We start from the raw sequence: 18,590 nt of genomic DNA on the forward strand, positions 1-18,590 counted from the left end.
TGGCTATTTCTTAAGGATGCACCAATATGGATTTTTTTTAAACCGATACGATAACTGATAATTTCACATTTTTGGATTTTAAAAAGTGTATAACCTGTAGTTTATGTACACCTGAGGGTAAGAAAGGCTGAGATGTAGTGAGAAAATATGGATGGTATGGATGGCCTACACTACAAATGAACATAATAAATACAAGGCTGTGAAAGTAAAATGACTTTTAATCAGTACTGAATTAATAGTTAACTGTAAGAGAGAGGGAAATGATGAAGCCCAGTGTTACTGTGTCATTCTCTAGTGAATCAGTGAAGTGTATAAACTACACAGCAGAGTGGAGTCTCTACTAACGGAGACAAACACTGACAGCTGACTCATATGAGCATCAGCAGGTCTGCCTTACATCTGGTGTATGAAATGTTTATATCAACACGCTGCATTTTTATAGACACACCCAGGAACCATCTTGCCGTCCCACAATGACTAGCCTAAAACTACCAAGTAGAAAAGTGAAGCTCTATTGATTCACCTCACACATTAACACTCAAACAAGCGGCCCTGTCTTACATACACACGCAGCCAGAGAAAGAGAGATGTGCACCAGACTGGGTTGCCAGACATCGATACAAATAATCGCTAACTGTAGCATCACATTGCTAGGCAGTTACTAATAAGTTAAACAACAGAGTCGAGCCTTTTAAAAGCTCAGTGTTGGATGTTAGCCGCTGCTGCTAATTAGTTTGTGCTAACACTCTGGAGATGGTCCTTCAGGGTTGTGTCTATAAAGTGGGATTTATAACCTGTTTACCGGTTGCAGGACGTTTGTTGATCTGTTTGGCGGTCAGAGATCAGACCCTCAGCGCAATCCTGTTGTCTTCCTCTGTAACTGTGAAAGACGTCCGCACCACAACATATTTTGCCCTCCTGGCAGCGTGCTGCAGTTGTTGTTCTTCTCTGTGTTTAAACAAAGTTTAAAGGTACATGCACCGTCACCCACTGTGTTGGGTGTATAGATGCTGCCCTTGTTAAGTCAATGAAAGCAGTCTGGCTTCATATTATCGGCACTATGTATCGGCTATGATTTTAATAATTGGAATAATGCATGATTATAAAAATGTCCCATTATCGGCTGATAACTTATTTGTTACCAATTGTTGCTAGTGTTTGTTACCAGCTAGCCACTATATTGCCCCAGACATGCAACTCGCATTATGTCACCCACTAGTGGGAGCATCCAGAGCGGTGCAGTGCATTCTGGTAGTTGTAGGTTTTCTACCTCTTGAGCAAAAGTGAATGCCACAGCCCTTTTTCTGTTTTCTTCGGTTATGTAGCACCAGTTACAAAAGTATTTACATCTTTCTACTGCAATTAATCCTCTTTTTTTTTCAAGCAGAAATGTAAAAATGTTCATTGGTTCTAGCCTCTCAGATGTGATGGTTTTCCACTTTTCTTTGGCTCACATGATGGGAAGTTGTTGTTTGGACAAAACAAGCAATCTAAAAACTAAAGCTCTTGGAACTTGTGATTGGCATTTTCAACTGTTCTCTGACAGGCTGAGATTGGTCTCCAGCCATAGAAGCCTTCATTCTGAATGCATAACCAAATCACATGGCAGACCGAAAAGCAGCACTTGCCCATTATCCCTCCGATGAAAGCTTTCTCGCCAACACACGTGACTGTGGGGACCAGCAGTCATTTCATCATTGAATCTGCTATTAGACAAGGTCATGTTTAAAGGAGGTGGACAGGTGCCACCATGTTTGCCTCATATATCTTTAGAGTGCACGAGGAGCTATACTTTAAAGCTTTCAGTTAGTGCTTTTAGTGTGTTTACTCTGACTTTTATTTTACCTGTGTTAGCTCAGTTTGCCCCATTTTAAGCTAAAGCTATAAAACAACTACATGTCAAGCACATGTGGCAGAGCCAGCTCAAGTGAACCTGAGATATCTGTGTTAGTTTTACAGTATAATGATTTAACTTGGGAAAAGTAGAATGGATGAAGGTGGAGAAATTGGCACTATCACCAGAAAAAAAGGATTTGGTGATGAATCAGTTTTTATTCACTCATTTCAAAATGTAATTTGACACCAGTCTTTTTTGAGCTTGTAGCTCTTCCTACTGATAGCAAGAGATTTGAGATTTTTTCAGTGAAACTTTTCCTATAGCCAGGCAGGAAGGAGAGTGTTTCGAGACCAAAACTTTGAGGGATTGAGATCAGGTCAAGACCAAGAACAGACCAGTGAGAGTCCAACACTGTCCGAAACTTTCAATAAAATGTGGAATATGCAAACCAAGGGCACTCCTGAAACTGATCTGAAAGATCCACATTTCCATAAAAACACTCACAGAAACCAACTGAAGATTCTGCTTCATTAACCTTTTATTGCTGAACTGTATATGTGTGTGAATGTTTGGGGTGTGCGCAGTGAGTCCACTAGACAATTAAACGTCTACCTTCACTATTCAGTACCCGAATTACTTGTCAGTTAAACTTATTATTAAGATAAACAAAGGAAAATGGCTGATGTTCGGATCAGCACGTGAGACTAGCCAGCAAATCTGATCATCATCATCTCTCTCTGTCTCTTTCTCTCTTCCTTTTAAGAAGACACACAAAAACACACATGCATTCTGCATGCACGCGATGGGTACAAATCTGCAGCTGTCTGTGGATGTTGAAATCCAAAGTATATCCAAGCCTCACATACACTCAGACTGGCTGGTGTCTTCTTCCTAGGCTGAACGAGAGAAGTGCTTTTGGGCTCACGGGAGATCCCCATGAGTCTGGATGTGTGTGTATATTGTGAAATGGCGATGACTTAATGAGTTATATACTCATAGTCCTCTTTGTCTGAGACAGAGACAAGACCAGGTAAAAATGCGGGTCAGTCTGAGACAAGACCGAGACCTTTAAAAAGTGTAGGTCTCTACCTGACTCAGAATAGTGTCGGTCGAATCAGATTTGACTGTTCAGTACAAATATTTGACTATTCATTTCTTTTTCCATGTTGAGTTTGAGAGTTTGAGCAGGGTTCAGTGTGACAGTGACATTCAAGTAATATAGTAAACATGCTAACTATGCTAACGATGGATCGGAAATGTGTATCATTTTTTGCTGATACTAGATCAGTCCAATATCATGGTATGTTGCTAGGAGCTGTAAATTCACCACTTCTAAGCAGAAGGCAGAAGATAACATTCTCTGAGCCTGACCTCTCTGGGCAGCTGACTCTGTGTCTGCAGCTGTCTGTACCCAAAGAGCAGTGTGAAAGTGAGGAAGGCTCACTCTGCAGCAAAATCTGGAGACCAAAACATCCCTAGAAGTACACTGCACATTGAATGACACAAAGAAAGACTGCTCCACTTGAAAGAATCTCTGATAATTGGAATCTCTGACTTTCAGGGGGCAGCCCTTAAAACGTGATCTTACCACCAAGACCAGTCTTGAGTCTTACAACACTGGGCTGGGTAACATGGTACAGGCTCTAATTTGTCTTTTTAGCTTCTTTTCTCTTTGTCTCAACCATATGATTTGTCTGTTGTAGCCAGATGTTTGTCAACCAGCATAAAGAGCTGGCCTCTTGAGACTATCCTGTCAGACCGTTTTTCTCCCCTTAAAACACGACTCGACTATATTGTCATCTATTACCAGGCAAACCCTGCCTGTGCTCTGTGTATTACCACAGAGCTGATTCCTTTACTATCATCCATATCATAGGACAGGTCATGCAGCTGCATATCTCCTCTGAACTGCTTTAAATGAGAAATGTGTTGCTTGGCCACAACATCTCAGTTAAAAAATAGGCCATTGTTCTATCCACATTATTTCCCTCCCAGCAGGGGAGCTTCTGTGTATGAGACTCAGGGTATCAGATAGCAGTGGCCTCTGTTGAAAGGTGAGGACATAATATTGTGTTTTAGAGAACAGCATCATTGCCTTTGGCCTCTGCCTTCATTCTACCACAGCATCTTCTGGGAACGGACCGAGCTCGGTTCTTGTTTACTTGCTCTTTGTTTTTTTCCCGCACAGGCCGAATCTATTGCATACCACAATAACCGAAGAATATGAATGCTAGACTATTGATTGAACACTGCCTGTGAGCAAGTTAATATCATCGCCTCAGTGTGTCAGCTCTTCTCTGTGATATCTTTATTTTGTCATGACTCGACTGAGCTCCTCTCCTCACTTCAAATCCTGAGTCAAATCAGATTTATGAGGTGTGCATAAATTACATGACAGCATCAAGTGTCCGTACTGTGTGTGTGTGTGTGTGTTTGTGTGTGAGAGAGGGAGGGAGCGAAGGAAAAGGAAAGCATCACAGACTGTCATGTGTCCATGTTTTGCTCCTTCTGAGTGTTTGTGTGTGTGTCTGTTGCTCTGTGTGTGTTTGTGTGACTATATGCATGTTCTGAGTAATGGGCTTTGTGCATCCTCTCTAGCTGACGGCCAGGATGTATCCATGGCAACGCCAGGTCGATCCTAGCTGTAAGCGGAGCTGGTGAGAGGGACTTGAAAGGGAGCGTTAAACCTCTCCTCTCATCTGCCCTGCGCTCTTCTCACTCTGACCATGGCGAAATGCGTGGCCTTGTTGAAATCCCAGCCCCAGGGGTGTGTGCTGTAGCTGTGACCGTGGACACTCGCATCACAACAGTGCCACCTTTTGACCTGAGTTGAAAACGTACCCTCAGAACAGTATGTTGTTTTTTACTTCCTGCTTTCTCAGTGAGTTCAGGATCCATCAGTGGAGACAAACAAATTATTTTTTAAGGATGTTTTTCCTTTTTGGAGGGGCATTTAAGGTCTTTTTTAATAAGTTGACAGAGAGATGACGTGAAATGAGAGGAGGCAACAAAGGCCCCCAGCTGGATTTGAACTGGGGAACCAATTAATGGACAGCGCCTTAAGCCCCTGGACCACCAGGGCACTCCTCTAGGATGATTTCACAGTATGTGCCAGATCTGTTTAGGTGGTATAATATGCAGGATTGTCTGTTACGATTTGGCGTTTCTCTCACTATATTTATGTTTTTACAGCACTGTGTCTCTTGGATGCCTGCTGCTTACAGTCTTGCACCTGCTCCCTACCTTTATAAAGCCCTGACCTCACCTGTGGGAGAACACGCCCATTAACTTCCCGAGCACATAAAATAAGAAAAAATGAGAAAATACAGGCAGAGGGCAGAGTCTGTGCAGAAAAATACACTGCCTCACACTTCTAGTGGATCATATGCAGTGATTGAGAGGGATGACGTCTGTATTAGTCAGGCTATTGTGATTTCAGATCACCCTGCGTACAATATCTTTAATAAATTCAGGATAATTTTAAGGGAATGAAGTCACATTTCTGACTCAAATGGTGTTACAGTGAAATGTGTATTTAACAACAATTTGCTGTTGCTTTAAAAGCCCAAAGCCATCATTTGTGAGTCTACAAAAGCAATTTCAAACCCACTTACTTTAATTTTTGCAGTTAAAAAGCTCCTTTATCACGTTTAATTCTGGTGCTTATCAGTGGCAGCTCATTTGTTAAAGCCAAAGCACCCATGATAAAAAAGAAACTATGATTTTGTCAGACACATGGAACAATATTTATGTAAAAATAGTAGGGTAAAGTACTGTTTGTCATCAGAGTTTGCATCTTCACTCCCTTAAAAAGTTGCCTTTCAAGTCTTCTGATGCTTTGTCATGGCAGTTTTCAGCCCTGAGGAGAGACTTCAGGATTGGGCATGCTGCTGCTGCCCCCTAGTGGAAATCAGTATGCACACTGAGGCAGAGTAAACATGAGTTGAAAGCAATGAGTAATGACAGGGAAAAGGATAGGGATGAAAAGACGTTAAAAAAAAAAGAGATAAATGGGAAAGAACGAGCAACACAATCATGTTTGCTTTTGGATTTATCTTTTTTGAGAGGAACATAGATGCCAAAACAAACACAGATTTATTGCAACCCTGTGAGCATCAATAAATCTGCGCTGACAATGTAATTAAGATATTTTGGCAGCAAGAGCATCAACCTAATCATCTGACTTTATTCAGAGGGTCACTGCACTGCTTTTCACAGTTTAATTTCCTGCACAGCAGTTTCACAACTTCCCACCTTGTGCCAGATCCAAGATGTTAGTGTGTGTGAATATTCATGCCGGAGCGGCTCTCCGAAGGCCTAGGGACTGCAGCTGAGGGAGCTCCGTGACCTTCTTGTTAGGTCAGGCTGAATGCCGGAGGCTATCTAGTGATCACTAATACATATTCAAGAATCAGAGGCTATCAGGCGCTGCTGGTAAGCAGGCTGCAAGATAGAGCCGGATCAAGGCCAAGCCGCAACTCTTTTGTTTGCTCTCTTATCGTCAGCAGTTTTTTTTTTGTTTTTTTTTTCCTGTGATGGACAATCTTCACAGCTGCAGTTAAGCACATATTGACCAAGTCTGCAGCCTTTCTCACCCTCTCAGTTGATATTAGAGTTTCCCCCACTGATGAAAACACGCTGGCGGGTTGTTATGGTTTAAAAGCTCAACACGATGGATTGGTTTGGGGGTAATGCGTTTTACATTGGTTTTACAGGTTTAATGCGGCTGCTCCTTAAAGGTATCCCGCAGCGTCATTAGCTGTAGGTTTTTTGTTGTAAAGAGTGCTGTCATCTCTCTAAATGCGTCTAACGTTTCATTTTCTGGCACCATCATGTTTCTGAAAATAATCTCAGCGGCCTAATGGAGGTGGATCGATACCGATGGATCGGTCTCTTACATTTCCTTTTCATATCACAACCAACACCACCCCTGGGAATCTGCATTTATCTCCATATTCAATAATGAGAGGATCCAATTGAGATGGTTTTTTCCCCTCTCTCTACTACTGGTACATATTTGCTTTCAGTTAATCTGCTTTCCACAGAAGTGCTCGCAGCCATGTGGAGGAGATCTGTTGGTAAAATGAGCCATTAGATTGCAATAACAATAAGCAAATGGAGGTCTTAATTAAATTCCTTTGACTTTTCATCCCAGCTTTTTTTTTTTTTTTTTGATTAGGCATGTTGTTCCCTTCACTTTAAAACTGATTGTAAGAGCAGATCTTATAATGAAACCATTGCATGTAAGGTTGTGTTGTATATTCCAGTGTGTGAATCCTCTCCAGTCGCTCATCTGTAGTCATCTCAATAACACCTAAGTATTATTTGCATTTGATTACACAACTGTGCTGTGATCATTTTCTTTTTGGGGGAGGAGTGAGGTCAATGCAGAACAATAATATCAGCAGAAATAAAACAGCCTATTTAGTGCTTTTTGCCGCTGTACACTGGCTGCCGTTCTCTCACATTTTTTGTCTCCCACTGCGTCAAGCCTCATTCTTTTTTTCCTGTAAATGGTGAAACTCTGCCCCAGCATGGTGACCTGTAGCTGGGCCCTGTGGGAGTATTGTGTGTCCTATACTCCTCATGGCCTCACCTTCTTTCCCCTCCTCCTACTCCTTTCTTCCGTCTTCTTCTTCTTCTTCTTCTCTGTTTAGAAATTGCTCTAAGGGATGGATCTGCCCCTGAGACACAAGGACAAACCGAGGCAAGGCATCTCAGTTCAACTCAGAGTAGATGTGAATGGCAGCGGGCGGACTGGGTGGTTTGCTTTCCAGCTCTTTGCTTCAGATGATGTTTTGACTTTGTTTTGGGACAGTGTGTGTTTGATTGGGTCAGTATTTGGACCTCGCTTTCAGGGTTAACTGAGTTTACAGACAGAATTTAAACTCTGAAGATGTTTCCTCTTGTCTGCTGAATTCCAGGATTATTTTGGTTTTGTGTCAGTAGTCAGATTTGCCAGACTTGTTGCTTGAGGATTCACCGTCTTGCTCTTTATCTTATTTCTAAGCATTAGAAACGTAATTACTCGCCACCATGCCGGTCCGGATCATGTGCACCATCTCCTTTTCTGCCGATGACGAGCCTGGCAGAGGCTACGGTGAGGACGCCTTTGATGGCCACTACAAGCGGGTGAAGAAGAGTTTCAGTGATGGGGGCTCACAGGACTACCTGGATGGGTGTAGTCAGGTGGACGATTACAATGACGAGGAGGACAACATTAGCGAGGTGGACGACCTGGCCACTTTCTTTGGCGGTTGCTCGCTCCATGGTGCTAACCACGTGTTTGTTGAGGACAAGAAGTTCGGTTTTCGCCAGGGTCTGTGGGCATTGGTCTTCACCATGGCCCTGTCCGCTTTCTTGTTCCAGGTAGCTGACAGAGTCATATACTATTACCAGTATGATTACATCACCATGCTGGATGAGAAAGTGGCCAAAAACATGACCTTTCCAGCCATCACCATGTGTAACTACAACTTTGTTCGTAAGTCTCAGATGAGCTACAGCGACCTGATCTTCATGGGCCCTCTGCTGGGCTTCGAAGAAGGCATGGCACCGGGGTTCCCGCTCGCCCCGGAGCCGGACCGCCCGCCCGGCTCTCGCTTCAGCCTGGATGAGTTCTACAACCGCACTCGACACCGCATCGAGGACATGCTGCTGGAGTGTAACTTCAGAGGTTTAGAGTGTGGCCCCGAGAATTTCAGAGAGGTAAGTTACTGCGAGACCCCACGGCGAGAAGTATATTTTGAAGTAGTTTCGCATGTTTGATCTTTCCGGGAACCAGCAGACTATAAATTGGAAATCATCAGTGCAAGTCGGCACTTCATATATTCTAGAGGTATTTTATATTCGTCTGGTACACTTGATAGTTTTGATTGATTGGTGATATTGCATATCTAAAATTGAAATGTTTTCCAAAGGAATATAGACAGAAGGCTGCTGGATTTCATCAGGAAGTATCTTCTGTTTGGGTTCATTGTGAAAACTAAACTGTATTGCCAGGGTAGCAGTCCTCTCTCTCTCTGGTGATGACGTCCATAGAAAATCACTGATACGGAAGAAAGAGTTTATTTATTGCCGTGATGTAATTCATTCCTTCACAATCCCAAATCACTGCTGTAAATAAAAACATTTTAAGTCTGCTGTCTGCTTTAATGAAACTCTATTGTAAATAAAAAAACAGAGCAGACACAATAAAAAGCAGGTCCCATTACCTAAAGTGGCGTGCTTGGCATACAGCTGTTACTGAATTAAACAGGCACTGAAGGAGTCTTTCTGCTGCTCACAGGAAACTTCGGGGCAGCCTCTCTGAATTTTGGTGTTTTTGGTTTTGTAGCTGCTGCACCACGTTCTCTTGAGTTTGCACATCAGACAGCACACGAGTGGAATACTTAATCGCCGAGAAGTGTTGACCAGATCCAGCTATTGGTCTATTGATTTCCTTGACCTTTGCACAGTTATGGATAGATATGTGCGGACTGCTAATGGATGTACTAAAGTTACATGAGCTGCAATTACGTCAGTGTGTAAAAGCATGTACATGACACAATATTCCCATTTAGACTAACTTGATAACATGATGGATTTGTTAAACTGCAATATATCTTTATTAGTAATCATTGTGGCGTTAGTGATACCACAATTAGAAAAGCATTAGTGGACATTGTAGTTACAAGTGATAGCTTCTAGTGCCTAAATGATTAGTTGCTTAAGGGATTAGTTGATCAACAGAACAAGTAAGTAGAAACTTTGTAATTGTTAATCATTTTTCTAATCTTTCAAGCAAAAATCACTGGTTGTAGCTCATTAAAAGTCATAATTTGCTGGTTTCCTTAGTGTTTGGGGGTTTTGGATTGATGGTTGGACAAAACAAAGACCCTGGATATCTCAATTTGGGCTTTGGATAATTGCCCATTATTCTGACAGTCTATAGACTAAATGATTGAGGGACTGTTGGTTATTTATGAGGGGGAAGGGTTGGTGCAAAACGGGGGAGGCATGTTAAATATTTTTTTAATCACCAGAGAGGGACTTGCATTTTATATTTTGGTTTAGAGGAGGGACATACAACTTTAAATGGTTGTAATTTATATTCATTTTAAATACCCCCTGAACCCCAAATCACTCTTGTAGATGTGTAAGGCATGTTTTCTTTAAAATGACACCATTTATCATAACTCCAAAAACAAAAATGATCTTCAGATTTTGAGATTTCCAACAGTCCCAAGAAATTAGCTGTTTGTTTTCCTAATAGCTTTAACTCCCGTGCTGTTTGCCCGTCACATTGGCTCCAATACCACTCACATTTGGTGTGAATATTACCAAAAAATATGGTTGTTTATGGTGGAGGGAGGGTTATGCATTTGCTCCAGTCACTCAGGGAGGCAAAAGCAAAAATGCTTGTCACTTCGGAGAAGTTCAAGATAATAAATAAATGAATGAATAAAATCACACCCAAGACAAACCTCCTCCTCTGATTAATAAAGTACAGTCCCTAACCGATTAACTAATAATGACAATAATATTTAGTTGCAGCCGGGTTATCATGAGTCATTTCTTGAAATATAAATATACATATATAAAATGTCAGAAAATAACTTACTTTATAGTCCCACATCTGTCACAGGGGAGATTAAAAGGTAGAAGAAAGCAGAATGACATGACATTAAACATTTAAAGCCTGTCTTAACAGGTGATTTTTTTCATTAGGAATCACACAGCGTCAACACCAAGAGCAGCTCTGACATTATGGGGTTGGGGAGCTTCTGAAGTAGAGAGCTGCACAGGGCTGCATCCTGTCAGCCAGATCGCAGGACTGTGAGTTTGGTGAAAGTGATGGAGCAATGTGAGATGAAGGTCTGGCTGAGGAAAATGTGGAGGTGAGAGTGGGTGAATGTAAAGGCGAGCTGTGAATGTGTTTCATCGCACCTCAAGTGAAAGGGCAAATAATTAAAATCACAGTGTCTTTATTTATAAAGTATAGTCTGTGCAAGCTGCATGAAATTAATGTTCCTGCAGTTAAATTGAATCATTGCCGCAGTGAAGAATATGATACAGAAATGAACATTTTGAAGATTGGAAATAGCGTCTCCATCATAGCATTACGGTGGTATTTTTGGCATGAAGAATTACTCTTGAACACAATTTCTGACAGTTTACCATCGCTGTGAGGACACACACTGTGCGTGTTGTCACGTGGTACACACAAAACAGCAGGATTTAATTTTACTGCAAGAAAAAAGAGCAAAAAGCTGCTTTGACAGCAGACTATATATCTTACTCTACATATTTTTTATTCAGGTTTCAGTGTCTTACCCAAGCAAAAATTGCCCAGGTTGAACAATCAGTGTCACAGATGACAAAAAAAGCTGGGGTATATGGCCAATGTCCTTGAGGTGAAATAGGGCCGGCTGTCATCCTCTGTTGATATGCTTTTTAAAAGACAAAGTACTGTGACGGCAGTGCAGTCTGCCATTTTATTAGCATGAGAGGGAGGCAGTGACCAGGCTTTATTCAATGACAGACGTTACTGCCGCTGTGCTGTTCAAAACCCATTCTTGCTTTCATTGCGTCTTACTTTGAATTAGATGGAGTTCTCTTTAAATCACATTATCATCCCGCACACCTCAGTGGAGCTGTGGCAGGTTCTTGCATTTAAATCAGTTGTAACTGTGTCCTTATAAAACTAATTATCTTCAAGTACTACATCATAAATAATTACAGAGCGGAGTAGAGGATTAGAGTATGTTGTGGAACAGATTTTACCCTGTTTCTTACACATCACTCACACCGTATTGTTTCTGCCTTATCAGTAAGATACAAGCAGCTCTTTAGATAGATAGATATTTAATACCTGAGTGTGTCATTGTAAAAAGACGTTGTTAAGGAGGACTTAAACATTGTGACTGTTCTATTCAGTGTGTGAGTAGGTGCGTATCTTGTTTGCATTTCATTTTTAAGTGAAATGGTGCGTGCACGCCTGCAGGTTTCAGGTGTAGCTGTTACTGCAGTGAGTCTAAAGACCTGACTAACACAAGTGACAAGTAATTATTTCTTTGTCACATCTAATGGGACTAATTATAGTAGTTGTCACTTCAACTTGGACCTTTCTACATTAGAGCCTCCCATGAATATGATCGTATGATTGTTCCTTCTGCTCCTGCAAGTCCATGCAGCAATTATAACCTGATGCTGTCTCACTGTTTCTGTTTCCACAGTGTCCAGAGCAAATTTTAAATGTGTTGTGTTGCTTTGAAAATGTTTAAGAACAGGACCAGCTATTAAAGGAAAAATCCACTGTAACAGCATTGTGTTGTTCTGTGATATAAACTGTATGTTATCGGTGCAGATAACAGGTTCAGCATTGATTATGCGTTAGCATGCTGAGATAGTTCAAGTGATGTTATTTATGTTATTTCATAATCGTAGATGACGGGCATCTTTGAATGCTTTGACATCCATCTAGTCTGCATGTTATTTTCCTCCCGTAGTTAGAGCTGGACAATATATCAATATTATATATGGATATGAGACTAGATATCATCTTAGAATTTGGATATGGTAGTATCGTTAAGTGCTGTCTTTTCCTGGTTTTAAAGGCTGCATTACAGTAAAGCAATGTAATTTTCTGAACTCATCAGCTGTTCTGTTATTCAACTTTACCCACTTCGTGATTTTGTCCAAAGTACTAATGATTACTTTTCAAAAATCTCATTGTGTAAATATTTTGTCAAAGCACCAGTAGTCAACCCTACAATATCATCACATTATTGATATTGTCAGTGTTGTAGTGGAGGTGTACCCAAGTATACAGGATATACCCACCTCTTTCTCTGGCCCTTTACAGTATACCCACCTTTTAGCCAGAAAACTTGACCCTATACTTCATTCTACTTAACTCAGACCTGTTGTCCTTAATCGTGGACACTTTGTTGTGCTATCTTGTGGTAGTAAGAGCACAATATACTAACCAATGTAAAAACAAGATGGCAGCCATCTCTGCCAAGTCAGTCTGCAGCTGATACTGATACAAAAGTGGACAAGGTCCAAAACCTGATCACATTTTATGGCTGAAACTGGTTTATTTATGATTAATAATGTTTGTAGTTTGATATGGCAACAAATTTGACCAATTTTAGCAACAGTAACAAGCTAAGACACTGTCAATCAGTAAGTACTTGTTAGGAGACATTGGGACTTTATTGTGGTTGACAGTGTTTAGTTTTTCAAACTTATTGGGTCCTGCTGATACCAAATAGCTAGGAGAAATTAAAAATGCATACCAAAGAAAAGTTTTGTGTCTCGGGAGGATATGAGAGAATACCCACTTCCTCCTTGGTAACCTGCCCATCTACCTAGTAAAACACCCACCTCATCAACTACCACTAAGCTACTGGATGTTGTAGCGTCTGGTCAAAAATATTGTGATGTTTGATTTTCTCCAAGGGTCCAGCCCTACATGTAGTAGGCAGATTTAATGCAACTGTATGTTTTATGTTGCATTCACATGGATCAGGGAGATGGTAGATAGCCAAACAGATGTCATTTTAGTGGGTGAGAGCAGGATGGTAAAATCTGTGAGGCCAGCAGAGAATACCGGCAGTGGTAATGGTAGATGGCACTGCCATTCAAAGTTGAATTATTTTAACTTTTTGCTGTTCTTCGTGACAGAATTTACAACCACATGTTACATAGCTCCTTCACACAAGGCAAAGGCACAGGCAATCTGGGGCACGTTCAGTCTCAAAACATTGTGCCTGATTCCATGTGAACGCAGCACAGTCATAGGTGCACCTCAGTGTTGAGAGCATTAACTCGCTTAGCATATTTATACCCCCAATATGCCTGTGAGTGATTAAAAGCAATATGAGTCAACTTATTACCTGAGAGTTGTCAAAGGGCATTCAGGGAAATCATAAATTCAGGTAGACACATATGAAGCAAGCTGGGGGGATATTGATATAGCGAAAAAGCAATTGACAGAAGGGGGAAACAAATGAGACAGAAAGATAGACTAGCATCATTGCGAACAGATAAGTGATGCTTGTGCCATGAAGGAAAGGCTTGGTAATATCTATAGAGCAGACTGAGTCACTTAACAGCATTCATAATATATATCTCCTGAATACGTTTCTTCTGAACAGCAAATCAATAAAGTGTATTTATTTTGCGTAATGTGGCAATTGGCAGCACCACTGGTCCCAATGCGGCAAACACTGGACTCCTGCTAGTACCTGTTTATTATATCTGCTAAGGAGCCGCTAATGGCCCACAGACTCCACTGCTGGGAGTATTGAGAAGGGGCGGGAAAAGGGAGGTGAGCTGATTGATTGCTTTCTGTCTGTCTTAGTCTCTGGGGCTTTCTGTTCATTCCATCTCTCTCTGTGTGTCTCTGTCCACCATCTCCATCTGCTGTGTGCATGTGAGAGTATGTTTCTGTCTGTGAACGTGTGCACACTGCGATGAGCTCTGGCTCAGGGCTGGGTCAATAGTGAAGTGAACGCCCTGCAGATAGACGGTTCGGGTTGCAGCAGTTCTGTCCCAGAGCAGAATGTGAGCCCCCCTCAGAGCAGTGATCCAAATCCATGCTTCCTGCTCCATCGCCTGCCCATTAGCTACAGCTTGTCTTTCTCCAAAGCTCAGCATTGTCAACAGAATCAGCCAGTGGCTCCGGTTACGCCCTTCTCCTGTCTCCTCAAGAGCATCAGTCTGTATATGCCGCGGGCCCAGGCTTTAACAGACAGTCAGATAGGCAGACGGACTGTGAGGGGAATATTTTCAGAGAAAGGAAAATAAAATGCCAGAGCTGGCCTCGCCATCTGGCTCTGAGCTGTAAATACTTGTTATGGTTCAGCACTTCTTTTAAGCAGCCATTGGGAAGAGATTGTATCAGGGAGAATGTAATGTAATTATCTTCAAGCATATGCCATGATAAATTAGATGTTAATAAATTATCTTGGGAAAAAAAAGCGCAATAGATCATAATGTGTGTTCCACCAACAAAGAACAAAGACTAACTGAATATAGCACTCTGCCAGCATCGAGTATGCGCCGAACTCAATTTGTTCCTGTCACTTGTAGAGCAACAGTTACTCTACACCTTGTGCAATTAGGCTAATTAAACTGTCACTTCTTCAAATGGAAATTGATTTTTGTGCCTCCGTTTGTAATGTGTAGTCATTTTGTGATTTATTTTATTTTCCAAATGCATTCTTTGGAGCGTGATCAATGTGTGATTCTGGTGGTTTCATTAGTCGGTGTGAAGCTCAGATCCATCAGTTGATACTAGCACAACAGCACAGACGCATTGTTGTCTGGTGCTGAGCAGCAAACACTGCTGTGTGTTTTGGTTTTAGGCGTTTCCCTTCCCTATGCTGCGCCTGACCCTGTGTAAGCAAACTGACCCCCAAAAAATGGATTTCATATTTCAGGTTATGGAAATAAGTTTGATTAAGCACAAGTATAGTATAGACTCTGCAAAAAAAAGTGGTCATTACCATCTCTGAGTTTTAAAACTGCTGAAATGCTTCCTCCCCTCTGAGAGGTGACAGCACAGGGTGATTAATTATTAATGGTAACACCGAAATTCAGATAGCTGTCTGTGACTTTCTCTCATCTTCTCTGCCATTATTAGATGTTTTCAGATGAGAAGTTCAGAGGTGCCCCTCTTTCATGCATAGCTTTATATCACAATTTACATTTTATCAAAATTCTGAGTGCTGAGCTTATTAATACATTCAAATTTGCATTCACTTAAGTGAGATGACGCTATATCTCATGCATAAGAGTAATGCATCTCTTCTCTTAATCCCCATTCAAACCAGTCTGATGATCTAATTAGTGAAAATTGGTGCCTCTGATACTCATCTTCTTTCTGCTTTGTTTTCAAGGCTTTCCAGTGATTCATTTTGCTTGCCAGCATGGATAATTCCACTTTAGCTGGCAGTGCTCTCATATCAAAGAGTGATCACAAGGGGGCAGTGTTTTACAATTATTTTAGAACCTAAACTGGCTTTCATGGAGTTCTTGGCACTGCAATGCTGCATGCTGTTCTTTTTTTGTTTTTGTTTGCAAGAAATCACACAGAAATATACTTAATCCCATCTCTAACAAAAACCTTTGATTCACACTACAGTAAAACATCAGACCCTCTGAGCTGCAGTGACCGCTGCACAGTTAAAGCTTCATGTAGAAGCAGAGCTGCTGCCAGTGGAAACACAGTCGTTGCGTTTTTGTGAAAGAACTGTTTTCCTGGGGGATTAAACTCTATTTGTGTGTTGTGGGGATTAAATAAAATGAATATAACAAATCAAACATGAGCTGAGGTTTATTCACTGTGGACGGCCTTGGCAGAAAACCACCCTAACTCATTCTCTGCTCCTCTCTTCTCTCCGTCCCTCCCTCTCTCCCTTCACTTTTTCTGTACATGAAGGACTCAAGTCCAGTCGCAGAGAGACACTGTGATACTCTGTCAGTGCATCCCGTCTCTCCTTTCCATCCAAGTGATGGACCCGTGTTTTCAAATGCAGCCATTTTAATTAAATCTCTCATCAGTCTTCTTTGGAGGTTGGTGACAAGAGGTGCAGCAGCGCTCACTCTGTTAAGATGACTCCAATCCGATATAAAGCCTGGGTTATTTAAATTATACAGATACATCACGACCTCTCTTCAATATCAGCCAACTCTTCACAACACAAATGCTAATTAATCATTAAAGTGGCATGAATAAAAAGAGAGAACTTTCACTTTACACTGCGACTAAGATAAATGATGCCTAATGATGTGAAAATGAGGGATACTGCAGTCTTGCTGGAGCAATTACATATGAATAAGACATATGGCAAGTGTCCTACACAGGGCCAATAGCCACTTACCAGCAGCTAATTAGGCTGATGAGAGGGCCTTAATGGCTTCCTACAGGATGCTTAATATCAGAGCTGAAATAAAATGTTTGGCTCAGAGTGACAGAAGGATGTTTAAGGAGCTTTAAGTAGCAAGGTGTTGTCCTTTTTAAGAGCAGTGGTTGAGTGTTCTCTGTCTTTTTGTGGCTCTGTCTCTGTCTTCCTCCCGAACTCCAGACTGCGATAAGAAACATTCACAATAAGCTGTTTAGGGTGAATTTCCATTAGCAGGATAATCACGAATATCGTGTCCAGCAGCACCCACAGAGGCTGCTGGGTAACCAACAAAAGACCGTCTCAAACTTGACAACGTAAACATTCTTAACGGGGCCTTTTATATTTCCTGTTGGGATGTTTTGCAGTGTATATGAATGACATCAGCTGACAGGAAGTAAACAGGGACCCAAGCTGTTGCCTACCAGTGCAGTTCTATAGAAGTGGTCCATGAAACAGACTCTGAGAAAACAGGCTGCATAAGCACCAACCTTAAAAAGAACGCAAAAGATCTTAGGGCCTGTGACCAGACAGAGTTTTTTTTTTCTCAGTGCCGGCATCTTTCTTCACTTTCTCCCAATGAGGAGAGAGTTCATGCACCCGCCTAGAGAAAAGCATCGTGCCCAGCGTCTTTTTTCAGATCACTTCTGCTACTTTGTGTAGCTGCTCTTAGCATTTCTAGTTGAAAAACTTCTCATAAAGACACTGGTGTCGTCACTGCGGCTCCTTCAGCTACTTTGTATCCCGAGCTGTATGATACGTTAGTCAGAAACTATCATACAGAGACAGAAAAGCTAATTTGTGGAAGATCGTCCAGACACTGAATGTTGTGGGGGAGTGTTGTGCATTTAACGCCATATGACTTTTAAGGTTGTTCTTAACTCTGCAGTCAACACTTCTTTTAATGTAGTGTTATGTTAGCCACCCAGCTAATGTTAAGGTCAAGATATTGTTGTCATAGAAACAAAACCCTCATTTAATGGACGATGCTCTCCCCTACCCTGCCACCACTTTTCTGCCAAAGAGAAACACTATATAGACACCGGCCCTGAATAAAGCATTGGCATATTTCATACTCAAAGATTCAATAAGATCATCTGGATTTCCATCCAAATGTAGCACAAATTCAACCACATTTTCAGCAAATCTGAAAATACGAGTTTATGCATTTTTCTATCCACTACTTTTATGCAAAATGTGGTAGTTGGTTCATCAAGATGAGCAGTAGGTGGCGGTAATTCTCCAGTCAAGTGCCACTGTGAGACTTATATAATAGTGTACATGACACTCCCCTACAAACCGTGCCCACCGCTAGTACAAGACAAACCCACCAATGCAACGGTTATCTGAACCCTGCTACGATGCTACACTGTATTGAATAAATGAGACCAAATGTAGCAATAATCTACTTAATAGTTCATAATACATGAGGACAAGATGTAGCCTTCCCATGACCCTCATCCTAACCTTAACCGCCTCTCTTTCAGTGTAATACTTCATAGCTAATGTTTGCTAATTGCTAACTTAGCATTTGCATGATTAACATGATGTAGCCTTCCCATTCCCTTACCCTAACCTTAAAGGGAAATTTCGGTTTATTTCAACCTGTCTCCTATCGTCCTAAATTTGGTTCAAGTGACTAGTGACATAGAAATAATAGTTAGCATGTTAGCCGTTAGCCTAGATACAGCCGTAGCGTCAGAGTGAACGGGCATCCCTTCAAGTGCAAAGTTAGTCCACTAAACAAGCTTTTTTTCCACAAAGACTGCCTCATATCGTTAGGATAAATGTCAGAGAACATATAGAAAACGACATGTAAACGTGTTGTCTTACCTTACTGGTGTGCTGCCATGTTTGTT

General features: G+C 41.4%; 1 protein-coding gene across 2 annotated transcripts in view; it reads left to right on the forward strand.

Annotated features, from left to right (window-relative positions):
• asic1b (acid-sensing (proton-gated) ion channel 1b) overlaps positions 1 to 18,590 on the forward strand; it is a 243,795-nt gene that overhangs the window by 154,846 nt on the left and 70,359 nt on the right. Inside the window, exon 1 of one of the 2 annotated variants that reach the window (XM_050038950.1) lies at positions 7,513 to 8,545. The exons of the other annotated variant lie outside the window; for it this stretch is intronic. Within the exon in view, the coding sequence (XP_049894907.1) occupies positions 7,874 to 8,545 (672 nt within the window). The 5' untranslated portion in view covers positions 7,513 to 7,873. Of the gene's footprint in view, positions 1 to 7,512; positions 8,546 to 18,590 lie in introns of those variants that run through there. 2 annotated transcript variants of the gene reach the window in all.

This window comes from Epinephelus moara, chromosome 24 (genome assembly GCF_006386435.1).
Source record: "Epinephelus moara isolate mb chromosome 24, YSFRI_EMoa_1.0, whole genome shotgun sequence".
Taxonomy (NCBI): domain Eukaryota; kingdom Metazoa; phylum Chordata; class Actinopteri; order Perciformes; family Serranidae; genus Epinephelus; species Epinephelus moara.